Source organism: Aquarana catesbeiana, linkage group LG06 (genome assembly GCF_042186555.1).
Source record: "Aquarana catesbeiana isolate 2022-GZ linkage group LG06, ASM4218655v1, whole genome shotgun sequence".
NCBI lineage: Eukaryota > Metazoa > Chordata > Amphibia > Anura > Ranidae > Aquarana > Aquarana catesbeiana.
The window spans coordinates 274,700,456-274,722,998 of record NC_133329.1 but is presented as its reverse complement, the minus strand read 5'-3'; the positions used below and the strand labels follow the sequence as shown (position 1 = coordinate 274,722,998).

General features: G+C 43.8%; 1 protein-coding gene across 4 annotated transcripts in view; it reads right to left on the bottom strand.

The window, feature by feature from the left end:
- ZDBF2 (zinc finger DBF-type containing 2) overlaps positions 1–22,543 on the bottom strand; it is a 94,751-nt gene that overhangs the window by 49,646 nt on the left and 22,562 nt on the right. For all 4 annotated transcript variants that reach the window (XM_073633379.1, XM_073633377.1, XM_073633380.1 and 1 more), the window contains 2 exons: positions 16,117–16,217; positions 2,355–2,406 (listed from right to left, as the gene is read on the bottom strand). Coding sequence is in view for 2 of the 4 variants with exons in the window: in XM_073633377.1 (XP_073489478.1) it covers positions 2,355–2,406 (52 nt within the window). In the remaining 2 variants the exon portion in view is untranslated. The remainder of the gene's footprint in view (positions 1–2,354; positions 2,407–16,116; positions 16,218–22,543) is intronic.

Here is a 22,543-nt window from a genome sequence, read left to right as displayed (position 1 = left end):
ACTACAGCCATTTTTCCTAATTACCAGCTCTGTAGCTGCCAAAACAATAAAAATTGCTATACTTTTCCCTGAACATTTATAAGGAAGACTTGTTAGACTTTCTTCATTTTTTTTACTCAAATCTTCCTTTCTAACCTTTAGAAATATGTCTGTCAGCTTGCCTATCAGTGAAAAACAATGTTCAGATCGATCAGGACAATAATTCTACATGGCATCACTATTACAATTGTAATAGTAGACCGTTTTCAGTCATTTTATACAATGAAATAGTAGTATATTAACAAGTGAAAATGAAATGTCATCACCTGCTCTGCCATTACATAATAAATAGCATAGTTGCCTATGTAATCTTATATGTAGGACAGTCATAGGTAGTAAAAATAACAGGAGCATTATGTCAGCTCTGCATCTAGTTCCAGTAACTCAGCTCAAGTGGCTCAGCCTTGTCAACTCTAGTCGTTTCTGCCCCTGCTTACCCCTTTCTTGTTTTTTATTCTACCCACATATATTTAGACTTTTGCCGTGTACACACAAGCGGACGACGGAACGATTCCGTCGGACATTCCAATCGTGTGTGGGCTTCATCGGACCTCTTCTTTTGAAAAATCTGACAGACCTAGAAATAGAACATGTTTCAAATCTTTCCGACGGACTCAGATCCTATCGGGAAATCCGCTCGTCTGTATGCTAGTCCGATGGACCAAGAACGACGCAAGGGCAGCTATTGGCTACTGGCTATTAAACTTCCTTTTTCTAGTTCCGTCGTATGTCATCACGTTCTAAACTAACAGACTTTGGTGTGATCGTGTGTAGGCAAGTCCGTTTCAGCAGAACTACGTCGGAAAGACCGTCAGACTTCGGTTCGACGGAAAGACCGGTCGTGTGTACGCGGCATTAGCCAACATGACAGTTCTGATAGAGGTGGGTTTGAGATAAGGTTTACTTTGATCCGAAGTAGGGCTTACATGTCCCAACGTTTGATGGAAAGGTACTGAGCAATAGAGAAATATAATCCATGTCTGTAATACAACACAGTTTTTATATTCTTGTGAGAATAGTGCAGTATCAATTGTTTTAAGAAGGTCAACATCTCGGGGTTGATTTACTAAAAGCAAACAGGCTGTTCACGTTTTAAGTGAATTTTCCCCAAGCTTAGTAAAAGGTGAAGCTTTGCTGACTTCCATCATTCAATTGTATGCAAGTAAAAATACAGAGGGAGATTTACTAAAACTAGAGAACTTGGAATCTGGTGCAGCTCTGCATGGTAGCCAATCAGCTTTTAACTTTAGCTTGTTCAAGTGGTAACTCCACTTTCATGGGGAAAAAAATAGTAAATAAAAAAAAATAATAATATAGCATATACAATTGCGACACAAGTCATATTGTGAATATATGTTATTTAAAATTACCTTTCCTATTCTATCTGCAGCTCTGTAATATTCTGTAAAGTGCAATGCAATATGACTACCTGGAGGTGTTCTGTACACATAATGTGTACAGAATGCCCCCCCAGAGACATCATTACCTGTTTGTGTGATTGGCTCACTGATTTTGGTTGATAATTATCAAACCACTCCCATGTGACTCACTCAGTCCAGTGGCACTAAGGAACAAACAATGATTTCGTCAGAATAACAAAAGGTAGGAATGTTAAAATCCCTGCAATGTACATAGATCACCCAGAGGGGATAGTTTTTTTTCTCAACAAAAGTGGAGTTACGCTTTAAGCTTTGGCAAAAAAACTGGAAGCTGTCTGGTTTCTATACAGAGTTCCACCTGATTTTGTACTTTTCGGTTTTAGTAAATAAACCCCAACTGACTTCTTATTCTCCTTGCACATGGCTGGGTATTCTCTGTAAAGTACATTTTCATCACATTCACTAAGCTAAGGGAAAATTCCCTTGCAAAGTGAACAGCCTATTTGCTTTTAGTAAATCAATCACATGGAGTTTTTTTTTTCTCTGAATGAAATTGTTGAGTACAAAGTATGTACTATACAAATATTTCTGTCAGTCCAATTTTGACTCACTAAAAAAGCTATGCTGTGAAACTAAACTTACATTTTTTTTTTTCATTTCCATTTTTTGCTAGTAAAAGGTCCAATTAGCTTTTCGCTTAGCAATCATGTTTCAACACATAAATGGGTACCTCCACTACTGGGGATTGGAAGATGCCCACAGATTTTATTAGGAAGGTCAGGCTTGAAAATCAGGCTTGCCTAATTACAGAACTTTGGAAAATGATGGTTGTGGTATAGCATGTATAAACCATATGGTATTTCCTATAAAGCATTGTACATTAAAAAGATGAATTTATTGAAATGTAAACAGATTATTATTTTTGAATTCTATTACCATGAGCTGAGGCAGATGAACCTTCTTCAGATTGCCTTCTCTTATCATGCATCTGTATTAAAACAAACATTTAAGATATATATTATTGACAATCGCCATCTTAACAATCATAAAACAGGTGAAACTATTTTAATTTTTTTCATGTGATTACCTCATTTACAACGTATTCTCATTAACTTTACAAATCTGCATTAATACGTTCTGACATCACAATAAACAAAAAATGTATAATAAAAAAGGAACAGCACTTATTAATAAAGCAGACCTTCACTCAACAGTGTGCAGACACTTTACTCAACCCCAATCCTTCCCCTACACAACATAAAAAGCCCATAGTTTTTTTTGTTGTTTTTTTATTACACTTTTACTTACCTTTATTATTATTTTCTCTCCTGCCTCAATTCTCACCTAGGCAAAAATTATGTAAAGCCTCCTCCTACAGCTTCCTGAGACAGGCTGCAGGAATCTTCCCGACAGCTTAGTAAGATTTATCTGGTACTGTGTCATCAGGCGGCTGGCTGCAAGAACCTAAAAGAGACAGCTGGCTCCCGATGATGAAAAGAAGGAAGATGGCAGCATGGGACAGTACGTGCAGTGGAGGAAAAACAGGACAATGAAGAATGCTTTTCCCAGATAAAAAATTAGGTGCAGAGGGGGTGTGGCCCAGCACTCCTTAGAGAAAGAGCTCCGCCATCCAGAGCTTCAATTTAGCATCTCAGCAAACCTCGACCCATGAGCACAAAGATGATGGGTAGGACCCAGTCAGCCACCCGGTCTCAGCTAGACCCGTCTATCCAGCTGAGTAGGTGTTCCGCACGGACTCACAAGCCGCATCTCAAGCCGCGGACTGTAGTATAACAGGCTACGCCACCACCGCTGACACCCCTGTAGTCCCTCTGGCGAGCTTGACTGCTTCACAGACCTCTCCTCTCCTATACTTAGCGGACCTCCGGTGAGTGGCTCTAGACATTAAGAGCACCTTTTCAGAGGCGATTTCAGATCTAAAAACAGACATTAAGGCTGTTGCCTCACGTCTAGAGCATGTGGGGTCGGCAGCCATGACACACAGAGCAGCTATTCACCAGGTACAGCAAGTGGTAAATGTGCACACCCAGCACCTCATGGACATGCATAGGCACATGGAGGATCTTGATAACAGGGGTTGCAGATACAATCTGCATGTCAGGGGGATTCCAGAGACAGTAGAGGGTCCCCAATTACAAACTGCTGTTTGGGCTGTATTCAATACCCTTTTATGCAGGCCGCCAGATGCACCTGTTCAAATGGAGAGATGTCACAGAGCACTGAGGCCTAGGGGAAGGGACACTGATCCACCCAGGGATGCTGTCTGCTGTCTAGTTAGCTTTACCCAGCTGTTCCAGGACTTATCCACCATTACTTTACAACACAGGAGGGATCTTCGCCCTCTCCTGCAAGTCTTGCAGGAAAGACACATCCACTACCGGTGGAAGTTCCCATTGTACAAGCGACTAATGGAAATCGCACAACGCAACTGAGAACACCAGCAGACCTTTAACCTTTCTGTGAGGCATCCCGGTGGTTCTCGTTCCAGACTGGTATGGAGCGTTCTTCTGCAACCAGAGCCCTGGATCCCTACCCAGCCTGGTGACACCCCGAGGTCACAAAGAAGCAGACAACACCGCTGCAGACCCTCGGCTAACTCTCCGCTGAGACGTCACAGAGGCATGGAAACCGATGAGAGCCCACGCGTCTTCCCATCATCTGCTCATCGCAGAACTGATCATTGAGTTCACACTGAATGGTATGGTGAGCTGTTCCATAGCTTCAGTTCGTCCCTGCCAATACTTATTGACATGTACTGACCAGTGAAACGGCTTGTAACACTATTTCTGCTTCCTGCACATAGCAAGCGACTGATATGACATCTGCTCATGTACTTTATCATGCACTGATAAGTGCCCTACTTCACACTGCTGCTGGAATTATCTGTATCTCTCCCATGCTCTTTCCACCTTGCTACACTGAGTGGACAGCTACTGCACGAAAAGGCCAAAGATGCCCTGCTACCTGTCTAGCTCATGTTATCCTTATAGTGTATCTGAATCCCTGGCTATTATTACTGCAAGGATCCGTGTATGTTAGGTGCCTGACAAATGTTGAAGTAGCAGAAACACTGCGATTGATGTCTTGTCACAACCACTCCGCCCCCTATTTTTTCTCTCTTTTCTCGGGGGTAGAGGAGGCTTTAGCATGCTATACTGCTGACGCAGGAAATACGCTGGCAGTACAGAGACCCATTATTGTTTTCAATTCAATAGGTTCTGGAGGGACAAGTAATTAGCACAGCTTACCAAGAATGTGTTTTGTTGTTTGTTTCATGTTGTTCTTCAATACATTGTTTCTTTCAACACCATGACAATTTATAGTTTACCCTGAAGAAGAAGAGCTCTACCTCTTAGCTGTATAAATGGTCATAGATACTAGAGGTTAGATGACCTAGAGATCTCGAAGTCTTACCCAGTCTGCACTGGGCAGTAGGTGCTCTCCCATAGTTGGGAGGTGTAGCGCTCTATAACCTTCCTTACGATAATTATCCCAGGGAATACAACCTGAAAGTATGCTGGGCGATGAGACCTCTTGTGTCTGGATTCATCTATGATTTAGATGATCCCAGGTGAAAAGGTCCTGATAGCTTAATATGGTAATCACGGTGGCAGGTAAGTTCTTTATGTTTCTCAGTTAGTGGTCCTTTGTTATATTATTACATGTTATTATATGATGTTATGGTTTGCCCCAATCCGACAGGGATCCCTGACTTGTCCAGATGGTGGGAGGCTAATGTGGACTCTACCCATCTATTGTGGGTGGGCCTGTTCGGTATCCCTCCATCCAGCAGGGCCAAGGTTTCTTCTTATTGTTTATGCTCTCCCTTTAAGGTAACTTAGCTAGACTGGAAATACCTCCAGTACTTCTTTCATGAACCCCATATAGGGGGTAGTTCTCTCACACAAGTGCTAAGCCTCTCTTAGGTTGCTGCTGAGCCCTGAGTGGCTTCCTGGATCAGTCTTAACTCTTACCTTTATCTCCCCTTCTTCAATACTTTTTTTTCCCTCTCTATCCTCTGTCCCCTGCACCCCTCCCCCTCAGGGGCGGATCCAGAGCCTAGTCTCGGGAGCGGCACTGCCAGAAATATACATTTTTTTTGCGGACAATTTATCGGGGAAATGGCTGTTGTTGGTACTTTAATCATCCCAGCACCATGGTTGTTATGGTGTCAGGATGATTGAAGCGCATTATTTCTATTATTACATTGTAATATAAAATGAAATCATTCAACTCACCATAATGCAGAATCAATGGGAACCCCTAGCGTGTCACCTGCCACCGTCGCCTGCCACATTTTGTGGATTGTCACTTGCTTGCCACCAGATGCAGATTGACACCTGCCACATGTTGCAGATTGTCACTTGCTACATCAGCTGCCACTAGATGCGGATTGTCACTTGCCACACCTTGTGGATTGTGACTTGCCACGTCACCTGCCACTGGATGCAGATTGTTACTTGCCACGTCATATGCCACACATTGCGGATTGTCACTTGCCACGTCAATTGCCACTAGATGCGGATTGTCACTTGCCATGTCATATGCCACACATTGCGGATTGTCACTTGCCACGTCATATGCCACACATTGCCGATTGTCACTTGCCACGTCATATGCCACACATTGCCGATTGTCACTTGCCATGTCATATGCCACACATTGCGGATTGTCACTTGCCACGTCATCTGCCACTAGATGCGGATTGTCACTTGCCACGTCATATGCCACACATTGCGGATTGTCACTTGCCACGTCAATTGCCACTAGATGCTGATTGTCACTTGCCACATCATATGCCACACATTGTGGATTGTCACTTGCCACGTCATATGCCATACATTGCGGATTGTCACTTGCCACATCATATGCCACTAGATGCGGATTGTCACTTGCCACGTCATCTGTCACTAGATGCGGATTGTCACTTGCCACGTCATCTGCCACTAGATGCAGATTGTCTCTTGCCACGTCATCTGCCACTAGATGCGGATTGTCACTTGCCACCCAGATGTGGAGTGTCACATGCCAGGTAAGGTGGTGTTTTGCTTGTTTCTTGTTTCCTTGTTCCAGAGACAGGCAGCAGAGAGATAATGTAATCTCCCTGCTGCCCACGCTACCTGCACAGTGAGGGCGGAAGTTAATGCAGAGATGTGGGGGCGGTGAGAGATGATGTCATCTCTCTGCTCCCCTGCCCGTCAGCTCGCTGATTGGCCAGCCACCCCCACACACACACCTAGCCTGCTCAGCCTCAGTCTCACCCACCCATCCACACACGGAGTGGCCCGGCCAATCCGCTCTCTCTCCCGCCTGCTGCCTGCCCGCCCTCACACGGAGCTGCCCGACACTCCCGCGGAGCCGCCTGCTCTCTCATCCGCCCGTGGTGGAGCCGCCCGCTCTCGCTCTTGGAGCCACTTGCGGCGGAGCCACTCGCGGCGGAGCCGCCCGCGGAGCTCACCTGCCCGGCCAGGCTGCAACAGATTTCTCAGGGGGTGGCAATTGCCCCGTTCCCCCCCCTGGATCCGCCCCTGCTCCCCCTTAGACCCTTTCCACTGAAAACTTGGGGGTGGTATGGATAATCGCTCCTGTCCGCTGACCATGCCTTCTACAGTGCAATTATCAGCTCCTCTATCCCTCAAGGTTTACTCCTTTAATACTAAAGGCCTCAACATCCCGAAAAAAACTTAGCAGTGTTCTTGCTGAACCACACCGCCATAGAGCTCAAGTGATATTTCTGCAAGAAACCCACTTTAAATCAGGCTCCATATCCAATAGCTGATTCCCAGAGGTATATCATGCGACTTGTGCTGACTCCAAAATGAAAAGGGTATCCATAGTGCTTTCAAATTCGTTTGCGTTTCACCTTACTGACCAGGTCCTTGACCCAGATGGCAGATTCCTTTTCCTAAAAGGGACTTGGAAAAATAGACCGGTGACTCTGGCAAACATATACTGTTCCAATTCTAGACAGGTGACCTTTCTGAAAGAGGTTCTCCTGAAGCTCACGACATTCCAGTCAGGCCTTCTAATACTGGGGGAAGACTTCAATATGGCCCCGGACCCGCTTGATACCTCCACTGGTACCTCCTCATTTCCATTCTCTGCTTCACGTCAAGTGAAGCTTTACTTAGCCTCCCTCGTGCTCTAAGACACCTGGCGCACTATGAATCCACGGGAGAAAGATTATACATTTTTCTTGTCTCCGCATAACCGCTATTTGAGGCATGATTATCTATTCATCCACCAGACAGACCTGACCTACCTCCATGATGCGACTATAGAGAGCATGGTACTCTCTGACCATCACCCGATGACACTGACTTTACAATTTCCACAGAGGTAGACGGCTACCAGGATCTGGAAATTGGATGCCTCCCTTCTTACTGAACCTGGGGATCTTGCTAACATCACACAGACCATTATGGACTACTTCCGGAATAATGACACACCAGATGTGTACCCCATGACCCTATGGGAAGCACATAAATGCGTCGTACGAGGGCATCTATTAGCCATCGCAACCAGGAAAAAAAAAGAACACCAAACCATGATTCAAAATCTGTCTGATAAAATAGCCTTGCTGGAAGCACAGCATAAACACTCACTGGCAATGAGGGTAGCGAAGGAATTAGCCAACACACGAGCGCTTCTACTAGAGGAACTATTTAAAAGGGCACGGAAGTGACAGGTGCTATCTCAGAAACTGTTTTATGAGCAGGGCAATAAAACAGGAAGGCACTTAGCAAGGTTTACACAGAAGCGCATTCTCTGTATCGGAGAACACACCTTCGGATCTCATAAGGGAGTTTTTGGGAAAATATTGCCATCGGGTGCTTTCTGCTAATGACTGGCAAGCCCTGGAAGCCCCCTTGTCCTCAGAGGAGTGGGAGGAGGCCTTGAAGGCCACGAAGCCTGGCAAAAGCCCAGGGCTGGACGGCTTCACAGCACAATATTACAAAAGTTTTGCAGATCCTTTAGCGCCAGGGTTTCTTAAGGCCTTCAACACCCTCTCTCACTCTCTTGCTCTTCGAATAGCCTATTAGAGGCTTATATTTTGGTAATCCCTAAAGAGAATAAAGACCCCACTGACATAGCCAATTACCGACCCATTTCCCTTTTAATGTGGACATCAAATTGTTTGCCAAGGTCCTGGCCACCCGACTGTCCTATCATGTGCCTGCTTGGGTATGCCTGGACCAGGTTGACTTTGTCCCTGGAAGAGAAGCCAGTGACAACACCATCAAGGCTCTCAATTTACACCACTGGCTCACCTCTACCAAATGGGAAGGTTGCTTTTTAGCCATGGATGCGGAGAAGGCATTCGACAGAGTGGCCTGGGACTACATGGACGCAGTCCTGGAGGCCTGGGACTGGGAAGCTGTATGGGGGGCCTTTATTGGAGCGCTCTACGCCAACCCCAGGGCTAGAGTTCGGATCAATGGCCACTTGTCAGACGCCTTCCCCATCCATAATAGGACCAAACAGGGATGTCCCATTTCTCCCTTACTATATATCCTTACCTTGGAACCCCTTCTCCACTGCATTCGAATCCGAACATAAAAGGAATAGAGGTACATCAACCGGAATATAAGATTGCCACCTTTACAGATGATATTCTGCTTTTCCTCTCATCTCCGTTGACGTCCTTACCCAATCTAATGCCAGTGCTAGAACAGTCTAAGATTATCTCAAACTTGAAAATTAATTATTAAAAATCTTTTGCACTAAACATCTCACTACCCCCTAAACTAGTACAACTCTGTCAGATGAACTTTCCGTTCTGCAGGAAAACGGACGCCATCACTTATTTAGGCATCTGTCAGAAACCATGAAATCAGACTGAGACAAAAGTATAGTTAAATCACACTTGTTTAATAATAAAAGTAAATAGAACAAACGTAGTCAAAACATAGCCAAAGTTCAGGAACCGGAAAGGATAGTCAGACAAGCCAAACGTCAGGGAGCCAGAGATGAGCGTATTAAAACAGCAAGCAGGATCTGGAGCCAGAAGGGATGTCAACCAAGCAAGTCTTTTAACAGGAATGCAGGAGAGCGTCTCTGTGATGTTGACTCAGGCAAAGGCAGAAATCCTCTGGGCTGGTTGGCTTAAGTAGGCAGGACTGATAAGCAGGATATCATCAACAGCTAAGTACCTGTGGAGAGATAGGAGCTGGCAATTAGCCAACAGCTGAGCGGCCAGCTCAGAGAAGGAAGGGCTGAGCCCAGCCCTGACAGTATCCAACTCCCTAGTAATCTAAAAGAGCTTTATGAAAAGAACTTCTTATCAGAATTGAAACTCATACAGCAGGATCTCCACAGGTGGGAAGCCCCCACCATCTCCAGGTTTGGGTGGGCCACAATTCTAAAGATGACGGTACTCCCCCGTTTACTGTATAAACTGCAGACTATCCCAATTCACTTACCACCCTCCTTCTTTGCAGCTTGCAAGTGGATGTGTAGTGCTTTTCTCTGGGAAACCAAGGCAGCACAAATTGGTTGGGCAAAGCTAGTACTACCAAAATCTATGGGCGGAATTGGCCTTCTGGATCTGCAGAGGTATTACTGGGCTGTCCATCTGACCCGGTAGTGGATTGGAGGCTCCATACAAGATGCAAGGGCTGGAGCTGAAGGCGCTGATCTCAGGAGCTGAACTTCGCTCAATTGCCTGGTTCTGGAAGAAGCACATACCGGCAATCATTTCCTCTCATCCTCTTATCAGAGCAACCCTACATGTCTTTGAAAGGGCATGCAAAGTACACTCGCTCTCAGCTACAAACTGCACAATCACGCCTATTAAAGGTAACCCAGACTTTTCTCCTGGCATGGAGAGGGCCTATTTAGCAGCAGAATGGCCTTTGCAAGCCAAACACTTCTTCTCGAGGGGGAGGCTCCTCCCGGCAGTGAGAGCTCACAGCTATGTCTAACACTTATGCCCCGTACACACGGTCGGATTTTCCGATGGAAAATGTGTGATAGGACCTTGTTGTCGGAAATTCCGACCGTGTGTAGGCTCCATCACACATTTTCCATCGGATTTTCCGACACACAAAGTTTGAGAGCAGGATATAAAATTTTCCGACAACAAAATCCATTGTCGGAAATTCCAATCGTGTGTACACAAATCCGACGGACAAAGTGCCACGCATGCTCAGAATAAATAAAGAGATGAAAGCTATTGGCCACTGCCCCGTTTATAGTCCCGACGTACGTGTTTTATTTCACCGCATTTAGAACGATCGGATTTTCCGACAACTTTGTGTGACCATGTGTATGCAAGACAAGTTTGAGCCAACATCCGTCTGAAAAAATCCTAGGATTTTGTTGTCGGAATGTCTGAACAAAGTCCGACCGTGTGTACGGGGCATAAGTCTTTCCCATTCTGGGCCTTTATTCGACTAAAACACTACCTAGACAGTCCTGTGAGCAGAGAAAGCTTCATGAAAGCTCCTACTGTCCTGGAGTCACTATGTTCTAGCTCCTCTCCCCAGAGTCATCTGATTTCAGTACTTTACGCCTTAATGTTTGGGGAACCTTATGCCTCCTTGCACTCGGAACATGCCTATTGGGAGACTGAGCTGGACATGGTGATAGATGACATTAGTTGGGGCCGCGTTCATCTGTATATTCACAAGGTGGTATCAAACGCCGGAAGTTCTCCACAAATTCATCCCAACAGTTTCATGCCGGTGCTAGAGGTGTGAACAGGGCTTAGGTACTCTTCTCCACATATGATGGACATGCCCACTGATTCAGTCGTACTGGCGTAAAGTGCATGAAGTGACAACTGAGATCTCATCGCTTCCTTTGGAGTTTTCACCAGCGCAGTACCTCCTTCACCTTTCCAAAATTCCCCGCAAAAGATACTATAGGTCGATGGCTATGCATATGAATAATGTTGCTAGGTTGTGTTTACCGATTCAATGAAGGTCCAATTTGACCCCTTCAATGAAGGAATGGGCGTTACGAGTCAACCATATAGCAGCGAAGGAGGAGTTGATTTACACCACCCAGGACAGAATATCAAAATTTTCGGCTACATTGGCACCCTGGCTTGAATATCGAAACTCACAGCGATACCAAGATCTGACATGGGATAACACTTGAATTGTGTAATATGGGTCTTTACTCCTTTAATTAGGGTGATTTTAGGGAACAGTGGATTCTATATATCACTTACAATACTCGGGGGTTAATGGAGAGGGTAGCTGGTGGTAATCCCACCCCCTCCCCACACACTCCCCTGGGGTTCACCTCCCCGCCTCTCTATCCTGTCCTCTTTCTTCTCTTCTTCTCTTTTGTCCCCCTTCTATACTAAATCCACACATAGGAAGGATATGGAGTAGCGAGCTGACCTGGTGGTTGGGCGCTATTCCTATTCTCTATATGACTTATAGTACAATCAGAAACTAGATTAAGTACATTTTCGAAGGCCCCCATTCCATAGTTACTCCGACAGGTTTATAATGTACTGAAGTATTATTTCTTTAAATAACTATATCTTACCAAACTTTTAGGAAAATCTTTGTATCTGCATGTCGGATTTATTTTTGGCTAACTGTAGAGTACAGCAACTGTTGGTTCCTACATTCATGAATATTTGACCTATGCTCCTCCTTTTTGGAATCATATACACCTTTTTGATTAATCTTTTTATAGTACTTTCTGTATTATCTGTATAATTTTCAATAAAAAACTCTTTTTGGAAAAAAAAAGTGCAATTTTGTGAGTGACACCCTGAATATAGGTGTAACACGTTACAAAAAGTGAACTTTTCCGTCAACTTTATGCTATCACACTAGCTATCACTATGTGATGCATGGGAAGATGACAGGTTCTCTTTATTGAGCCATCAGGGGACTATGCACAAATCATTCATGGACTACAGCAGTCGCAGCTCTGAATTGGGAAGGGGGGTAAGTATCTTCAGAACCCCATAAAAGTGACTGGCGGCTCTAGAGGTATACATGGATTTAAGGCATAGTGATTATATACATGTAGCTTTTACAAGGATATATTAAAATTATTGATTTTAGCTGTTTTGCTAGGAGTGAGGAAGCGACCTGCATACTGTCTAGAAGGCTCTACAAGTGGACTGTGACCTGCTGGACAGCCGAGGTCCAAAGGCTGCAAGTTGGACACCAGGGGGTTGATTTACTAAAGGCAAAAAGACTGTGCACTTTGGAAAGTGCAGTTGCACACGGCAAGAGCAGTTGCTCCAGAGTTTAGTAAATGAGCAGAAGCTCTGCTGACTTTCATCAACCAATCATATGCAAGCAAAAATGCTGTTTTTTTTATTTTCCATGCATGTGATTGGGTATTGTTTGCAAAGTGAAGCTTTACCTCATTTACTAAGCTCTGGAGCAACTGCACTTGCAGAGTGCAATTGCACTTTCCAAGGTGCACAGTCTATTGACCTTTAGTAAATCAACCCCCAGGTGTCAGATCACAGAAGCAAAAAAAAGGAATTTGGAGAAGGCTGAGAACAATATAAGTGAGCTCATTAAGATTAACACATTAAGGGAATTTTTTATTTTTTTTCACCTATTCCATAAGCACTTGATTTTGTAGGAAGGGGCTTGGTCTTTTGTATGTTTGCTTTATTGAAAATACTAGTTTTGTATGCTGGCTGTGTTTTTTTTTTTTATAGAGCAAGGAGGAATAACCAGAAGCACAGAGCAGTTATTATGTTGCTCGGTGTCATCATCTCTTATTTCACAGACAAAATGGCAGCATATTGTCACTGGCTACACAGGCCAGAACCTTCAGGCTTATAGTTGTCTAGTTCATAATACATCATTCTTCCAGAATATCTGAGCCGATAGCTCCTAGTTTTCTGAATGTGTATTCAAGCTACTCATCAATTGTGAACAATTATTTTTAATGGTGGAATCTGGAACTGTCAGGTTTGGAATAATAACCCTATACAATACATGGTGCTCAGTTGCATCTGAGCAGAGAGAGTATCCAATGATCCTCTCCTCAGGAAATTGCAGCAATTGCTGACTCTCCATGAACATCAGTGCATATATGTGTATCCCGAACCTTTACACCGCCTGGTGCCCAGTGCACACAGTGCATTTAGCCTAAAGATTCTATTGACCTGACAATTTCAAACTGCATTTACAGTTCAATGTGATGCACTTTATAAGAATTAATGTAAGCTACAGCATCAAGGTTCGCTGACACTGCTATGCACTTTGTAAAGCATGTTTAGTCGATTCAATTGAATTCTTTCTGTATAAGTCATTTGGCAGAAGCATTGTCTGTCACTGTAGAGAGCAGTAGGTGACAGGGAGAGATCAGAAGTGAAATGATCCCTCAAAAAATTTGAACAGTCTTCCCAAGGGAGGATAATGAATTTATACAGGTTGATTTTACCCACAAATTAGAAAGTTTCCAAACAGTCAATAGGTCAGGACTTCAATGTGCTGTGATAGCCTAAACACACATGCCGCAGAGCTAGACTGATGTCTGAGAGCGACAGTGGAAGAGGGACAGGGTGGTCCCTGTCTCAATAGACCTGAGCTAAGCAAGAAATCTGAGTGTCAGCAGACTGCAGATCCAGACTGGTGTATGATGGAACTAATTCATCAGGGAGGATGAGATTGAGGCAGCTCTTCCCTTGCTGCCCCTCTAAAAAAGTGATTCATGGTGGGTCACTTTTCAGAGGACATTTAACAGGCAGATGGGAGGCAATACTTTGCCTCTGTGCCTCCTGTTTGAACACTGCAAGACCACACCACCATGCTGCAAATGAGTGCATTGCATTTCACTTAAATGGGTCACATTCAGTGGCAGTGCTGCCCACAGGGGGTATATAATGGGACAACCCCTTGTGGGCAGAACACTGTTACTAAAAAGCAGGCAAAAAAGTCTTAAAACATACACAGCTGAGTGAACTAAAACCTTGGAAAACTCTTCATTTGGAATTAAATCTTACTTATTATACAATTGAATGGAGAAACTGGGAAAACATACCGTATATACTCGAGTATAAGCCGAGATTTTCAGCCATTTTTTTAGGCTGAAAGTGCCCCCTCGGCTTATATTCGAGTCACCGCTGTCTGCCTACCTGATCAGCGTGTTATGCAGACAGACGACAGCCAGCGTATCATAAAAACATTCGGCGGCCATTCCAGTGTTCAAAAGCCGTGCCTCCTCTTCGTCTGCGATAGGCAGAACACTCAATTTCCCAGCAGTCAGTGTTCAGCCTATCACGGATATCCTCTCATCTTTGTCCGTGGTATGAGGATGAGCGGATGTCCGTGATAGGCTGAACACTGACTGCTGGGAAATTGAGTATTCTGCCTATCACAGACGAGGAGGAGGCACGGCTTTTGAACACTGGAATGGCCGCCAAATGTTTTTATAACACGCTGACCGGGCAATGGTGGCTGCAGATCGGCACACAGAGGCTGCAGATCGGCACAGGTAGGCTGCACACAGGTAGGCCGCAATGGACACAGGGAGGCATGCACAGGACACAGGGAGGTATGCACAGGACACAGTGAGGTATGCACAGGACAGGGAGGCATGCACAGAACACAGGGAGGCATGCACAGAACACAGGGAGGCATGCACAGAACACAGGGAGGCATGCACAGAACACAGGGAGGCATGCACAGAACACAGGGAGGCATGCGCAGAACACAGGGAGGCATGCACAGGACACAGGGAGGCATGCACAGGACATAGGGAGGCATGCACAGGACATAGGGAGGCATGCACAGGACACAGGGAGGCATGCACAGGACACAGGGACACATGCATAGGACACAGGGAGGCATGCACAGAACACAGGGAGGCATGCACAGAACACAGGGAGGCATGCACAGGACACAGGGAGGCATGCACAGGACACAGGGACACATGCATAGGACACAGGGAGGCATGCAGCTGCAAGTGGGCATTATTGACCCTCTTTTCCACTTACAGTAGCTGCTGCATTTCTAACCCTCGGCTTATATTCGGATCAACCTATCCTCGAGTATATACGGTAACAAATTAGGCAGAGACAGTGGATTGTGTATTGCTTCTTTCCTCCATGAACATCAGTGCATATGTGTAACCCTATTGTTTAGTTTACATATTGTTTCTTTGCATACATTTATGGATGATACATTGAGGTTGAATTGCTAACAGCAAATATACTGTGCACTGCAAGTGTAGTTTCTCTAGATCTGAGGGGAAGGTCTGAAATGAGCAGAAGCTCTGTTGATTTCTATCATCCAATCATGCGCAAACAAAAATGCTGGTTTTTAGTTCCCTTGGAAGTGATTGACTATTCTTTGCAAAGTGAAGCTTTACCCCATTTACTAAGCTCTGGAGCAAGCGCACAGTATATTTGCCTTTAGTAAATCAACCCCATTGTTTTTAAAGGATAGCCTGCAATAAATCTATTTATAGTAAAGAGCAAAAAGTTTACTAGACCATATATTATTTTTTATATCTTGAGGATTATATTTTGTATACAGATTTGTAAACGTTCCCTCATATGATCCTCTCTCAGCAAATGCAATTAGCATTCCTGCTTAAAGCAAACCTCCTATCTGACATAGATGAAAACTATGTAGTAGCTCCCCTACACTCTAAAATTGCTACATATAATCATCAAAATACACGCTACGGGAGCATATTCTTGTGAGATTTGAAATCCTAGATGTCAGAGAGTACGTACTTTGGAATACAAAAGTTCTGCACATCAGTTTTCAAGGTTTATAGATGTGAAGAATGTCCTCTCATCGAAACGCATCAGCCACTTTTGTCTCTGAGGTTCATCTGTAGTACACGAAAAAAAAAAAAAAAAAAAAAAAAACAATGTTATATCAGGTTTTTCTTGCAAAACTGAGATTAAAACTTGGAGAGTGCAAAACTTGGTACAGCTCTGCAGATAAACCAATTAGCTTCCAGGTTTTTCTTGTCAACACTTAATTGAACAAGCTGAAGTTAGAAGCTGATTGGCTACCATGCACAGCTGCACTAGATTTTGCACTCTCCAGTTTTAGTAAATTAACCCCAATGCTAAGTTGCTTATTTCATTACTTTCTCTGTAAGGTATCAATGAAAGGTGACATATATTATGTAGTTGTCTCAAACTACATTCAAGTGTAAGTGCATTTAGAGAACATGGTTGATGTGGATATGAATATACCAGAAATTAAGTGAGGATTCTGTAGCAATACTAGTTATATTTTATAAGATAAATATATATTTGTTATAATCCCTTTACCATATAATATAATGGATTTTGAATGCTAAATTTTTAATTAATGAGCTTAAAAAACACAAAAGAGCAAATGTTGAGGAAAGCTTCTACTAGAGCAGTCAGCGTGATTACTGATGAAGCCAGTCAAAGAAGAATCTTCTTTAGGGTTGTTTCTCCTATTCTACTTCTTTACCAAACAGCCCTCAGTACTCATCGGCATTCTTGAGCTTTAGTGCTAATCACATCCCATCTTTAAAGGCCCTATTACAGACTTTGGAACATGAATGAAAATAAGTGCTAATAGTGATGTCATATCAGCAATCTGGTAGACATCACATTCAAAAACACAGCATAAACCAAGCTAAACTGAAGTACGTTAGTCCACCATAAATATGAACGAATTTGCTCTTCCCTGTCTCATCTTGCTCTTTTAATGCCGCGCACACACGGGCGGACTTTTCGACTAACTAGGTCTGGCGGACTTTCCGACAGACTTTCTGATGGATTTTCCAAATGAACAGACTTGCCTACACACGATCAACCAAAGTCCAACGGATTCGTACGTGATGACGTACGACCGGACTAAAACAAGGAAGTTCAATAGCTGCCCTAGCTTCAGTTTTTGTTCGTCGGACTAGCATACAGACGAGCAGACTTTTCGACCGGACTCGGGTCCGTCGCAAAGATTTGAAACATGTTTAATTTCTAGGTCCGTCGAACTTTTGGGAAATAAAAGTCCGCTGGAGCCCACACACGATCGAATTATCCGACGGATAATTATATAATTATTATATATATCATAGGCGTGCGCAGGGGGTGTGCCAGGTGTGCCTGGGCACACCCTAATAACACCCCCCCCGTGTGGCGTAGATTCCTCCTTCTGCCTGGGCCCACTTCCTTTTCTGAATGAGCACTGAGAGTGATTGGTACAGATCACTCATTGTGTTAATTCATAAGTGAAGCCTAGTAAACTGTGTTTACTAGGTTTCAGTTTGTGAATGAACAGGAAGCTGCTCAGTACAGAGGATTTCCCATTCATGCACTATCCAGTGCAGCTGACGCTGCAGAGAAAGGGGCAGGGGAATATCTGTCCTTAGCCCATTTTTCTGTCGCACAAGTGAAACATCAGGGGTCTGTTTAGACCCCTGCTATTTCACCAAAGCTTCCAGTAGGGCTCCTAAAATAATTGTAAATAATAAATACTGTAAAAAAATAATAAAAATAAAAAAATACTGACACTGCCCACCTGATACCATCCACTGCCCTACTGACACAGTTCACATTTTAATACATTTTAAAATGTTTTCTTTTTTTTTTTTTTTTTTTTAGGACTCCAGGTCATTTTCTATAAGTGTGTGTCTGTCTGTGCACACCCTAATGCAATAGTCTGCGCACGCCAATGATATATATATTATTCTATTATACTAACTAACCTGCCTGCCTAATCTAGCTCAATCTCTCTATCTCCGTCCACTATAACACACTATACGGGCGCTGTTTATGCCTCCTTATATAGTGTGGGGCATGGACAATTATGGCTCTCGCTGAGGAGCATGCTGCAATCATCATACAGCAATGCACTGCGGTCTTGCAATGGATTATGGGGCACTCGACTTTGCAGCGAACGCCCCATAAAATTCGCTGTTTGGCGAACGGGCGAACACCCGATGTTCGAGTCGAACTTACGTTCGACTTGAACTCGAAGCTCATCCATAGTGTTAATGTGCCAACAGAAAGAACAACGGTAGCCAACAGATTTCAGGGACCAAGTATATCTCCTTCTTCAGGGCTTGGGCTTAAAAGAGAAGTGTGTGTGTTTTTTTTTTTTATTTCCTATTCATACTTACCTATGTGGATGCAGCATCAGACCAATACTGCAGCTGTCCCCCACCATCTCTGCACTGAGAACCGAGGCACCGAACACCGGTCCTCCCGAGAGGACTGTCAGTCAGCGTCTCTCCTCCCTGCTTCTCCACGCTCATTGAAGCGCTGAGCTGTGGAGGGGCGGGGAGTGGCCGTCTCAGCGGCTAGCTGAGACTGCCATCAATCAAGGCAGCTGGCGGATCTAGACTTGGGAAGTTGGGATAACGCGCTTCCTCGAATGATGGCAGTGACGTCAGCGGAGAGCGGACTTCAGACTGCTCTCCGCTGAAAACGGGTCACAGGAGTGCAAAACGTGTTGCACTCCTGTGACCCAGAGGAGAAGCCCAGCCTAAAAAGCTCAGGCTCATTTAAAGGATACGCTTTCACTTTCTGATGATTATATATATATATATATATATATATATATATATATATGTGTATATATATATATATGTGTATATATATATATATATATATATATATATATATATATATATATATATATATATATATATATATATATATATATATGGGTGTAACATGCACCTACGCACCTACCTCCCTCTGCCAACGTGCCTCTCTCTGTGACAACGAACAGAGGGTCTTCTCCCTGCACCCACTGTCACTTTTTGAAAACAGCCCAGCCATGCAGGACTCCACCCACGCAGCCGCATCTTTCATTCACAGATTCCTGTGAATGAAAAAATTACAAGTATCTTCTTCCACCGTGGTGTACTTGTAGTATGAATGGGCTACGAGTGCCCTGCTCAGCATGCTTGTAGTTTATTCAGTCTTCCTCTAGCTTTGTAACTGAAAGCCTATACAAAGATACAGGTACAAAGCTAGAGGAAGACCGTATAGGAGCCTGACACTGCAATCACGATCTGCTGATTGTGGATTCAGTGCTCTGTGGGTTCCAGTAAATATGAATAAATAAATAAATGCACTTTTTTTTTTTTACCTGCAAAAATATTTGCATTTATTATGTTATTTTTTTAATAATTTTTTTGAAAGGTGAACTTAGCCTTTAATGTCAAAGTTTCTCATATGGATTGTGTAGAATTTCCTGAAGTGCAATCTGTCACAAAATAAAAACCTGTGCCATCTTAATTGGCTTGTATCCAAGTTTCTGGTAGGAGTTTGTTTGGAATAAAAATTGAAATTATAAACCAGTGGCATGGTGGAGAGTCGATTTTAGCCTCTAAATGTAAAGAAAACTCAAACTGTGAGAAAATGTGCAGCAATTATGTGCCCGGCATGATTTTAGAAAAGTAACAATTGTGTTCTTATTTCTGTGCGTTGCCTAGAAATACAATTCAGTCACAGTTAATAGGAGGCACCTCTTGCTATTTTCCAGCTGACATAAGAAAAATGGAACTGCAAAAAGAGTGAGTAGTAGTTAGATGCATGAATATTAGCCACAATGGCCACATACAATGGCTTGCTAAATTGTGGAAATAAGTCTTTTTTTCAATAGGAATTCAGCACAGAGTTGGTTTATGCACACAACAGTATGCCTTGCAGACGGTGACATGTGGACTTTTTTTGCTGACAATGCATACTCAATATGTCATAACAACTTACTAACTGCTAAAACCAATTGCCACTACTCCGTACTCTTATGCCCCGTACACACGGTCGGACTTTGTTCGGACATTCCGACAACAAAATCCTAGGATTTTTTACGACGGATGTTGGCTCAAACTTGTCTTGCATACACACGGTCACACAAAGTTGTCGGAAAATCCGATCATTCTGAACGCGGTGACGTAAAACACGTACGTCGGGACTATAAACGGGGCAGTGGCCAATAGCTTTCATCTCTTTATTTATTCTGAGCATGCGTGGCACTTTGTCCGTCGGATTTGTGTACACACGATCGGAATTTCCGACAACGGATTTTGTTGTCGGAAAATTTTATATCCTGCTCTCCAACTTTGTGTGTCGGAAAATCCGATGGAAAATGTCCGATGGAGCCCACACACGGTCGGAATTTCTGACAACACGCTCCGATCGGACATTTTCCATCGGAAAATCCGACCGTGTGTACGGGGCATTAGCCTTAAACCTGTCTGCCACCTTTGATACAGTTGACCATGCGCTCCCCTTCAAAAAACACCACTCCCTGGACATCCCAGCATCTGTTCTATTCTGGTTCTTCTACTACCTATTTCAGCACACCTTCTATGTCACCTACAACATTATCTCCTTCTCTCCTCTTACTCTTTCTGTATGGGTCCCCCAAGCCTCTGTCCTCAGACCCGTTCTATTCTCCCTCTACACCTTCTCCTTGCATCAGTTGATTACCTTCCATGGCATCCGATACAACTTTACACTTTAATTCTGGACTCTGACATCTCTTTGAGGCTCCACATTCAATCACTGTTCATATCTTGTGCCTTAACATATGCAAAATGTGCCGCTTTTAAGCAAATTATACCATAGGACTACCAATTCACTTCCTGGTTTTCTCACGCCTTAATTATTGAAAATTACTTTTCCTTGGCCTCCCCTTAAACAGACTATCCCCTTCAGCCTCTTATGTATACTGCTGCTGGACTCATCCACCTTACAGGCCAGTTAGAAGCCACCACCCACCTCTGCTACTCCCTCCAATGGCTTCTGCTAGACTAATGTGTAAAATAAAAACATTAACACCATACAAAATCGAGAGTAACTAAGCCACATCACCAGTCTTTTTTCAAAGTATTAACCAATTGTCCACTCCACTCCTCCCAGGACTTCCTGCTTTCTTGCTCCTTTGTCACTTCCTCCCATGCTTGCCATCAGGACTACCCCAGATGTACTCCCATCCTCTGAAACTTTCTACCCCAATCTGCCTAGCTATTTCCTACTTTGCCATCCTTCAGGTGATCCCTGAAAATTCATATCTTCATTCTCCTTAAGCTTTAAACTGTACATTTACTTTCTCAATCAGACCACCTATCACACTCATTACCTTTTCCATTATTTGCCTCTCTCATTTTTAGACCGTAAGCTCTCATAGACAGGGACCTCCTAATTCTCTATTCTCCTATTCAATTGTATTAACTGTACTGTCTCCTTTTGCTTTGTAAAATCCTGCACAGACTGTTGGTGCTATATATATCTTGCATAAAATTAATCATATGGCTAAAAAGTATGGAATCTTTGTGCATATTTTTAATCTGTTACTGCTTTGCTAATATATCAAACTACTTTGTACATGTAGCATGCTGGAGACCCAGCAGTCCAGTTCTTTAATCAACATTGCTGCTTTGAAAACATGAGCATTGTTGATTGCCAAAAGTGTGTTGCACAACTGGAGACCTGGTCCACTGGGCTTTGTGTGGGATTTGCTGCCATTACAGGGCAGTTTCATATTGTAGTTAAGTATTAAAGTAGAAATATAGACAAAACTTTTCACTTTGAAAAGTGTAAGGGAGGGTTATAACCCCTGTAAGGTTTGTTTTTTCCATCTGTGTCCCATTGGGGAGATGTAACTTCACTTCCTGTCCCATAGCCAAAACAGGAAGCATAGGAAATCCCTGCAAATGAAGGGAATTTCTTGGGGACCCCCAGGTCACTAGAACTACTGTCCCTATTGGAAGATTTCCCCTCTAAAACTTTTTTAGGGACAGACATCAATAAAAATGGACAGGGGTTCTAATCCCTGTCCACTCTAACAAAACAAAAAAATAAGTTTTGCCTTTAGTTATACTTTAACCACTTGCCGACCGCCTCAAGCAGATATACTGCAGCAGAATGGCACGGGCAGGCAAGTAATGTTACTTGCCTCCCGCGGGCGGGGGGTCCGATCGGACCCCCCCCCCCCCGGTGCGCAAGGCAGTCGGCTTCTGTCCCCGAGCGATCAGAGGTGAGGGGGAGGCCATCCATTCATGGCCATCCCCTTGCGATCGCTCCCAGCCAATGAGATTCTTCCTCTGCTGCTGTATAGTAAACAGCGGCAGAGGAAGTGATGTCATCGCTCCTCGGCTTGGTATTTTCCGTTGCGGCGCCGAGGAGAGAAGACATCGATGTGAGTGCACAAACACTA